The sequence below is a fragment of the Capra hircus genome, chromosome 2 (assembly GCF_001704415.2).
Source record: "Capra hircus breed San Clemente chromosome 2, ASM170441v1, whole genome shotgun sequence".
Taxonomy (NCBI): Eukaryota; Metazoa; Chordata; class Mammalia; order Artiodactyla; family Bovidae; genus Capra; species Capra hircus.
The window spans coordinates 39,922,742-39,933,114 of NC_030809.1; the positions used below are offsets into that span (position 1 = coordinate 39,922,742).

Consider the following 10,373-nt stretch of genomic DNA (forward strand, 5'->3'; position numbering starts at 1 on the left):
TAGAAATTTACATAGGTAAACCAACTGCTTTGTTCTTCATGAAAATTCCTTCACTGTATTTGGAGTTTATTAAGCTATTTTTGGAGAAAATATTCAACAGTTTTATGTAAAAGACCCATAAAATTAAAGTTTTTTACCCCCTACATATTTGAAAAATGGGACACTGGGAAAATAAATTATTTCAGTTGTACACAAAGTTAACAGGCAGAGTCTTTTGACCTAAGGCTTCTGAAAGGATTCATGACTACTTATCTGTACCAGAAAGTAAACAGGCTACGCTGGAATCTAAAAAATAAGCAGAAATGCTTGCAAAGTAGCCATATTTTTCATCAGGTTTATGGCATGGTAAAATTTAACAAGAGTCAATGGAAGTCCAGGAAAAGTAAGTGTCAGGATCAAAGAGAAGCAAGCTTTAACACACACACACACACACCCTGCCAAACCAGGGTGTGCTACTGGTATACTATGATGTGCTACTACGGATCTATATACAGAAAGCAAGAAGGCTGAGGTAAAAGAAATTACAACATGCAGGAAAAACATAAACTTGCCCAAGTGACCAGAAAAGAGCTGGCACTCCCCCTACCCTACCCTAGAGGTTTCAAGGGTGGGCACATGACCTAGAACTGGATGATCGATCGCAGCTTTCCCGGGACTTCCCAAGAAGCAGAAAAACACAGAGCAGTACCCTAGGCTCCTTAGCCAATCTGGAGCTGCTGGACACTCCTCTTGCCATCATGAGGGGAAAGGCTTTTCGGGAGAGATCGACAGAGGAGAGCAGAACTGAGACAGGCTGTGAGATCACTGAGCTCCTAGGTCAAGTACTGCTTAATCTACTCTATCAACTCCAGTTACATAAAAGTCAATGTATATGTATTTTTAATTTAAGCTATTCTGAGACATTTTCTCAAACTTGCAACTGAAAGAGACCTGGTTAACCAGCAGTACTGATGATCACTGAAGGTGGGGAAAGGTAAAAGTCACTTGCTCATTCCTTTAACAAATGTCATGAACAAAAATCTGCATGAGCCAAAGTGACACTATTTAAAAATTAACCCACAGATTCACAACCCTTTAGTTGTTTTTCTTATACATTAGAAAAAGCTCTAATTAGTGTATTATTTATGCCTTCTTGTTACTAACAACCCTTCTACATCTGACTGTTGCATATTTACTGTTTAATGGATACACAACAGCCCAGCAAGTGTTACTCCTATACTGTACTTAGCCAATTCCTTATTGCTGGGGTTTAGGTACTTACAACGTTCTATTCTTTGATGAGAAAACTTTTCATCTATTGTTATACAGCTTTTTAAATAAATAATGGTTTTATCTCCTTAGCAAAGATCTTCAAAAGTGGGATGTCTAAGTCAAAAGGTTGCATCATTTTCATGGCTCAAGGTACAGTGCTAAACTGCTTCCTGAAGAAGGTGGGGCCACATTAATGTATAATGCGACCAATCATGACAGTTTTAGTTCCTACACCTGCTCTGTATAGTTGCGGGGGAGAAAAGTCCTACTAACAGAAATAAGGAGTAGCACTGCAGATCTAATCTGTATTTCTTTCGATTACATAGTTTTGACCACTTTCCCATAATTATCAGTGTCATTTCCACTTTGGTGAGCTGCCTATCATTTATAGGTACTAAACATATTAGGGCCCTACTGCCGTCAATTTGCATGAAAGTGAAAGTGAAGTTGCTCAGTCCTGTCAGACTCTTTGCGACCCCATGGACTGTAGCCTACCAGGCTCCTCAGTCCATGGGATTTTCCAGGCAAAACTACTGGAATGGGTTGCCATTTCCTTTTCCAGGGGATCTTCCCGATCCAGGGATCGAACCCGGGTCTCCCGCATCGTAGGCAGATGCTTTAGCGTCTGAGCCACCACGGAAGCTCCAATTTGCATGAGGTTTTCAGAAAATATTAATCTTCTGTTTACAGCGTATGTAACAATTTTCTATACAACCTGCACTTTTTGCCAGTGAAAACTACATCACTATTTTATAGACTTGACAGGTAAGCCATCAGACAGTAGACTCATACATACACACAATATTTCTGCACGCTCCATTAACTGTTTTGCCAAGAGTCTAAGGAGATGATGAAAAAAATCTACCATACTCTTCACTGTCACAAAGGTAAGACTGTCAACTAGGAAGCACTCTTCCCCTCATCCCCTCTCCCATAAGCACATACAGTAATGTTGAGATATTTTGAGAAATTACTATGCATTTTATATGTGAATTCTTCTTAAAACTACTTCTTTAGCAATCTTTAAGAATGTTTCAGCCCAGGAGAAATATTCTTGAGCTCATGATTAGGGGTTATCATTAAAGTTATATTTTAGGACCCATCAACTTTTACATTACCAATTTAAATTGCAACTTAATTGACAGCATGATAGACTTATGAAGAAAAAGGATGACTAAAAAAAATTAAGCTCAGGTCTTAATATAAACACTCCCAGAAGGAAACCTGTAAAATACCAGGTCACTGAAGGAAGAAGGTGGGGCCTTCCTGTTAGGTTGGTTTTCCTCCAATCTAACATTGTATCAATCGTGAGATCCATCTCAATTGCAGATGTTAAAAATGTGAAAACAAAGGCAACTTAGAACAAACAAAATGCATTACCGAAGCCTAAAAGTGTTAAAATTATGCTGTCAAACTGTCAATAAATGATTTTTCCCTGTCAAAATATCAGAGAAAGGGTAGTGACCAAGAAATCATCTGACAGGAGACTGATGCCAACATGTTGACTTCAGTTCAGTTCAGTTACTCAGTCAAGTTCCACTCTTTGGGACGCCATGAACGCAGCACGCCAGGCCTCCCTGTCCATCACCAACTCCTGGAGTTTACCCAAACTCATGTCCATCAAGTCGGTGATGCCATCAAGCATCTCATCCTCTGTCATCCCGTTCTCCTCCTGCCCTCAATCCCTCCCAGCATCAGTCTTTTCCAACGAGTCAACTCTTCACATGAGGTGGCCAAAGTATTGGAGTTTCAGCTGTAGGATCAGTCCTTCCAAAGAACACCCAGGACGATCTCCTTTAGAATGGACTGGTTGGATCTCCTTGCAGTCCAAGGGACTCCCAGAGTCTTCTCCAACACCATGTTCAAAAACATCAATTCTTCGGCACTCAGCTTTCTTCACAGTCCAAATCTCACATCCATACATGACCACTGGAAAAACCATAGCCTTGACTAGACGGACCTTTGTTGGCAAAGTAATGTCTCTGCTTTGTAATATGCTGTCTAGGTTGCTTTTTATTTCATGCTTTTTAATATGCTATCTTCACTTAATATATTGCAATTAAACAGGATTGTCAGCATTTTCTGGGCCAAATTCAGGGCTCCAGTTTACTTAAAGGTTTACTCCATTTACTGAACCCCTAGTAGTATAATATACTAGTTTTATGGCTAATAATACATATCATGTCTTACGATCATCCGGTGTTTCATCCGAGTCCACACTTTCCACCCTAGCCAACTGGTTCTTGCCTGCCGATGCTGAACTAGGCTGTCTCACCAGAGGGCACACAGCATGCTCCTGCAAGTCCCTCTACTGCTCCTGCTTCCCTAGCTTCTGACCATTCTGGCTTCCAAACTGCTTCTGAACTTGCCTCTAACTTGGCTCTCAGTTCTGCCTGACCTTAACCTCAATCAATGTTGTAATAATCATGACCAAGAGATGATACACAGGTAAGTATACCTGGTTTTATGTATTTCTAGAGTACTTAGGCTTCTTGGACTTTTAAGAACCTTTCTGGGTTGCAAGCTACGGTGATTTCATTTCACATTATGCAACGTTACTGTTTTAACTCTTAAAGTTTTATTACTTTAATACCCTAAAAATAAACACTTTTTTAAAAAGGGGTGAGAAAAAAGGTAGTATTTCAAAGCAGAGCACAAAATGACATTAATAAATTCTGTTCCTATATATCATGTATTTGGAATTTACAGTCCTCATCTATCAAGGTTTTAAAAATGAATAAAACCTTGAACAACTCTGTACCTCAGAGAATCTCTACACTGCCTAACTCAGAACATGATGAGAATCAAATGAAATTCAAGAGCAATGTATACACCATAGCTTCACTGAGTTACATAAGCCCCTTTGCCATGACAAGGCTGCGATCCATGAGGGGGATACACATATAAAGCATAATAAATAACACATCAAAGCTTTCACAAATTAACTAAAAGCCAAAAGTGAACATTTAGCATCTCAAAGGAAAATTTATCTCCACTCACCACCCTCAGCCAAACAGTATCTTAAATAAACAGTGCTTTGTTGTTGTTCAGTCACTAAGTTGTGTCTGACTCTTTGCAACTCCATGGACTGCAGCAAGCCAGGCTTCCCAGTCCTACACGAGTCTGAGTTTGTGCAAACGCAAGTCATTGAGTCAGGCTACCCAGTAAAGGAAAGAGGATAAGAGTACACAAGGGGAGGCATTTCTCCTAGTGTTCTTCCTTAATAAGCAAATACATATCATTTCTCCTGCTTCTGTCATGGAGATTAGTGTATATTCTCTCCCCATTTTTTTTTTTTTCAGGTTAACATCCCCTGGAAATGAAGTCATTAACAGTGGAGAGAGCTCTTTCACAGCTCTCTAATTCTTCACTGTCTGGATGTGCTAGTTTACCAGTCCCTTACTGGACATCTGAATTATTTCCAGTATTTTGCTCCTGAAGATAATGTAACATATGCGGCCTATACCTTCAGAATAAATTCCTTTAGTAGGATCTCTGGATTAAGTGAGACTGTGCCAACTTCCCCTTCAAAGGGTTGACCGATTTCCCATTTCTACCAGCAATATATGAATGTAACTTTCTTCACTGTCACCAAAGAATGCAGTGCCAAGTTTCTGAATTTTCTCCCAATAGAAGCTACAGTAGTTGTAGCTTCATTTCTCATATGTGTGAGGATATGTTTAAAAGCCATCTGCATTTCTTTTTCTGTGACTTGTCCCATTCATATTGTTGTTAGCCTACTTTTAGATTCACTCAGTTTCTTCAAGTCAGCCTATTTTAGGCCCTTATTGATTTTTTGTTCAAACCACTGTTGGCTCTCAGCTGAGCACTGCACCAGCCTCCTAGTTGGTCTCCCTGCTTCATTTTACCCCTGCCCACATTAGAGTAGCTGGTCTGCTCTCCTGCCCCCCTCCCCACACCACCTTCCCCTTCTTTAAGAATTATCATTCCCTTGCATATAACCTTTCAATGGTTTCCCATTACAATTAGACTAAAATCCGTATTTTTCCTTATCAAGGCCTACTAGACACATAAGGCCTTAATCCCCCGATATTCCTCCTGGCATTCTTTCTCACTCAGCCAGCCACCCTCTTTCTGTCCTCTGCCTAAACCAAGCACATTCCCTTCTGAGGACCTCACATGGCTCCCCCTCACTCTTAGGATGCTCACTGGTCACTTAAGGAAACCACCCCCAGTAACACTGCCCTCCTCCCCAGTCCGTGATCATTTTTTTTCTTCTCAGTATCTCACTACTTCACATTATTCCTGTGTCATCAGCCCCCAGGTACCTCTAGGAAGTAAAGACCAGATTTAGGGTTTGGGTTTTGTCTGTATAACCTGTTTGTCCTGCCCCTAAATGGTGCCCAATAATCATCCATTGCAATGTACCCCAGATCGTTTATGCTTCTCCCAATTTTCCTTCATCATCTAAGATTCCTTCTAATGCTGTCCTTTGATGTGTCTTTCACCTAAGACCAGCATTAATTTCAGATCTCTTAGAGGGGTAGTTTAGTTACTCAGAATCAAAGACACCGACAGGTTACCAAGAACCTCAAAAACCTAAGAGAGGAAATCTACTATTCAGTGAAAAATCAACGGGAACTTTAATTTGGGGAAAGAACATTTAATATTAAAATACCTTAACTACAAGATGACTCACCCTATGAATTAAGTCATAAGACAAAGTGTACTACCAGAATTCTATAGGGAAGTACATCACATCACTTTTTATGTCTGTGCCCAGAACAAAGCAATATAATGGGATTATAAAAGACAACCATAAAGGGTGGGTAAATGAATGATGCTCCAACCATTAAACAGGCGGTAAAAAGCAGACTGTACAGCTACACGCAGCTGCATGGAAATCCACCCTGGAGCATGCTTCAGGTGTCAGCATGGTTCCAGGAGCTTCCTTCCCATCTTCACTTTACAAGAGAAAGTTACAAAGTGGCACACAAAGAACAACTTCATACAACAAACACAATGTTCTGTTTATATGTATAGGAAAGGTTCAGGAAGAATCAACACCAAAATATTAATAAAAATTCTCGATATTCTGAGTATGAGTGAACTACTTTTCAGTATTTTGTAAATCTTTTACCTCAAATGTTTATTGTTATCAAAAAAGTAAAAAAAAAAAATAAATGTCTAAAATAGCTACTGAAAAGAGGAAAGACCTGTTGCTCAGAGGTTTTTTTTCCCCATTACGCCGTCAATTCCTTCCCTATCCACTCCTTGGAGGATGGAAGGAAGGAATCATTTGAGAGAGCACCTTGCACCAGAAAATGAGCAAAATTCCTAAGGGCAGAATATAAAGGTTGTTTGAAAAGCTGATGCATAATAACAAAATCAGATAATAGGACCTTAGCATCTTATTTTCTATTATTGACACTAATTAGATAACACTATTAAAGGCAAGGTAGCAACAAAATTCTTTTGAGTCTATCTGATATTTATACTAGGTTCTTTAGGAGTTAACTGAAACAGCTTGAAGAAATCATGTTCTTCTCAAAGGTTTCTGAAGAACAAGACACAGCATCATTTATGTTTGATTTTGTCTAAGTAACCAAATAATTCTTCACTGAAGAAAAGCCAAAATGTTTTATATCAATGTATTTCTCAGTTTCCAGGGAAACTGATATAAAATTGTCTGAAATAAAAACATTAAGAGCAACTTCCAATGTGCTTGCACTTTACATTTGGTGTTCTGACCTTGTTTCTATGGAAACTTAATAATAGGCAAATGCTGAAATTGAGGTTTCTCTTACCACTTTATTGAATGCCAAAAAAAAGAGAGACAAATTTAAGTAAAATTTTAACAATCATGTCAAACACAAAAAGGTAAACTCTGTACTCATGAACTCTCTTTTTCTAGTTCCCGACTTAGCACTCCTCCTCACTAAATGCTTCATACCTTACCTGCCTGCTTACCAGTTTCTCCCAATGTCCCTCTGTCCAGGGCATTCTCAGCTTCAATTCGAGGTCAGCAGAACAAACTCTTTAAAATATACCAACATGTTTACCTGACTGGTAAATTTAGGCTATTTCATGACTTCTTTTATTCCTATCCATTGTAGTAAATGCATATAGAATGGAGAGGTAAATGTTGCTTCTGAGTTGTGAACAATAAACTCAAATGGAAATAATCAAAACTGAAGTTGAGATAGGCCTATCTTACAGACAAATTATAAAATAAAAAGTGCGTTCCAGTTTTCTTTGAGCACCCAACAACTGAATTTGCTGTATCTACCACTCTGAAGTCAGTCTCTTCTGTTCAGTAGCTATGTTACACAGTTATTTCAGATCTCTAAGTCTTGGCTTCTTCATTGGCAACACAGGGAGAATATTCACAGGTCTTATTTATAGATGGAAGAGTCAAGTGAAATACACCCGAAAATACGTTGTAAATCTTAAAAGAATTATGCAAAAGTCCAACTACACTAGCCTACTACTGTTTTTTAAAATCACTTAGAGGCTTACCTTATAGCAACAAACTGAGCAATTTTCACAAGTATGCACAAGTTTTGTTTTTAAAGCTACAATTAATTTATATAATTTATTCTTTCACAGTATCTGACTAGTATCTGACAGTATCTGAAAAGGGAGTACTTTCCACTTACAAAGCCATATTCATCATATGGGTGAGTTCACAGGCTTACCTATTTTAACTTTGAAAGAAATTAAGTAAACCCAAATAAAATTTAAACAGAAAAGCTATAAGACATTTTCTCTAAAGAAATACTCTCTGGCATTTAAATGAAACAATTGGGCCAATGGGGCTTTATCTTCACGACACAATGTTTTCTACTTTAAAGAACACAGTCTTTATTAATGAACCACAGTGTTATTCAGAATCTTTAAAAAAAAAAAAAGCTAGAGCCGTCCAGTTTCAAAATTCTAGAGGAAAAAAATCAAACATTTTCTCTCCTCTGCTCCATGACAACCCACGCCCACCCCCAGTCATTTCGTCTTCAGAATTTTACCTGAACATTCTGAAAGTTGAATAGGATTCCACTGGCAGGAGGGGGTTGGAAGGAGAGGTAGCCATGGAGACAACTTTTCTGCAGGATCTGCCATCTTAACTGCCAAATCTTTGTATTACAAATAAAAGTCTGAATTTCTTTTTTCTCCTTTGAAACTTTTGACCAACAGTCTCAGGAACCACCCCCACCCCTCCCTTAGAAGAGGCAACATGCAAGTGGTTAAAGCTGGGGAACTGAAGACATTTTTGTGTCAAAGTGGGACTGTTAATCAGAGCTCCGTGAGGTAGTCTTTCGGTAAAAACAAACAAACAACAAAACTATTCCCTGCAGCCGTTGCAGTAACGTTTCACTCCGTTTACAGTTATTTTAAGCCCCACTCTCGCCTTTTTCTTTCCTATCGTGTTCAGGTTACAGTTAGAAAAAGGTCGCTTCAATCAGGACAACTCTAGACAGAATTTTACTTAACGCCACACTAACTGTCGATCTGTTTTGATTTTAAATAACAAATCCTAAAATCTGTCTTAATTGTGCCGAATATCAACTATCCTAACGAGTGGAAGTGTATCTAGATCCTTACCTTGTTCCTTCACTTAGGTACCATCTGGATAGGTAAGGATAGGGAGATGGGATGGATATCGCCGAAGTTGGAAGTATTTAAGTTTTCATTGAGCAGAGAGAATACATCAGAAAGTCTTTACAAAGTCCCACGAGATGTTAAATAGAATCACGAACAGGAGGGGCCTCAGACTTGAGGGTCTCGGGTTGGGCTGCGAAATGGGAATGGGGGAAGAATTGGGCGTTCGGGTAGAGAAGAGGGAGAGAGACTGGCCGGACGCGACGGGGAAAGAATAAGGGGTGGGGACACCAGGCAGGGCCAGCCTCCGTCCCCGGTGCCCAGCCCCGAGAGAGCCAACTCCAGGCAGGAAGGAGCCCTAGGCGGCGGCTCCCTCCAGAGGGATCCGGGGGTCGGGGGAGGCCAGAGGTAAGCCCGAGAGCAGACGGCGCCGGCCCCGCGAGGGGCTAGGCGCGCCGGCCGCTTTCTTACCTTCGGGCATCTCCCGGTCGCTGATGTGCTGCAGGTGGTGGCCTTCACCCGCTCCGAAATCCAACTCGGTGGGTTCCACGGCAGCCGGCGCCGGTGCTACTGCCACCGCGTCTCCGGCCGCCGCCTCGTAGACCTCAGACTCGTAGTCTGGCTCCGCCGGCCCCGCGCGCCGGCCCAACTTGGGGCTGGCATTGGGGGACACGCAACAGGTCAGCGTGTTCCCCATGGGGCGCCTCCGCTCCTCGCTGCCGTCGCCTCCGCTCGGCCCCCGACTCCGCCGAGCTCAGAAGCCGCCCCCTCCCCCAACAATGGCGCGGCGGGCACGGGCAGCCCCGGGCTATGCCGGGGCTGCGCCGCGCATGTAGACGCGGCCTCGCCTGCCTCTCGCCTGTCCGCCCCGCCGCCGGGCCCGGGGCAGGGCTCCGGCCCCGGCCGCACCCCCGCTGTCTCGCCGCCGCCGCCTCCCCGGAGTCAACTAGTCTGTGAAGGCGGCGACCAGCCCGGCTTATTTAAAAGGGGTGGGGACCCGACAAGCGCTGAGACGCGCAGCCACTGCCGGGAGAGAGCGCGGTCGGAGCTCCTCCTCCTTCCGCCGCCGCCTCCCGACTGAAAGGCGCTCGCCTGGCTGGCCCTTGCCAACCGGAACGCGTCCTTCGGTCACCTGGTTACGAGGGACCAATCACACACAAAGTTTCCTCCCAGCGCCCGCCTCAGAGAGCAGGCACGTGACTCACAATGCCCCGCCCCCGCCCAGCGGCTGCTCCGCCCCTCGAGTGGCGCGCCCTGGACTCCAGTTTCCATTCATCGTGCGGCACTCGGAGCTTTCCGGTCCTTCGGGAAGCGTTGAGGGAGTTTGTGAATCGAAGCTGTTCTGAGTCAGTGGGCTCTAGAGAAGGCTTGTTAGTAAAGAGTCAGTTCGTTAGCAACTCGGTTTCATCGGGTCTGACAGCTGACTCATTTGATGCATTGCTCAACGAACTTAGTTAACACCCAAATCGTTGAGTTTTTTGTAACTAAATGCTCCTCTCGAACTGACTTCGAAAGAGTGTTAGTTTCCGCCTTCAGTTTAACCAGAGCAACCCCCCTGTGTCCGT

At 42.5% G+C, this 10,373-nt stretch overlaps 1 protein-coding gene across 2 annotated transcripts in view; it reads right to left on the reverse strand.

Moving 5' to 3' along the window:
* CCNYL1 (cyclin Y like 1) overlaps positions 1–9,853 on the reverse strand; it is a 37,543-nt gene extending 27,690 nt beyond the window's left edge. The window contains exon 1 of one of the 2 annotated variants that reach the window (XM_018060270.1): positions 9,280–9,853. In XM_018060270.1, coding sequence (XP_017915759.1) covers positions 9,280–9,505 — 226 coding nt within the window. In that variant the 5' untranslated portion in view covers positions 9,506–9,853. The remainder of the gene's footprint in view (positions 1–9,279) is intronic. The other variant, XM_018060260.1, reaches the window with a different exon arrangement.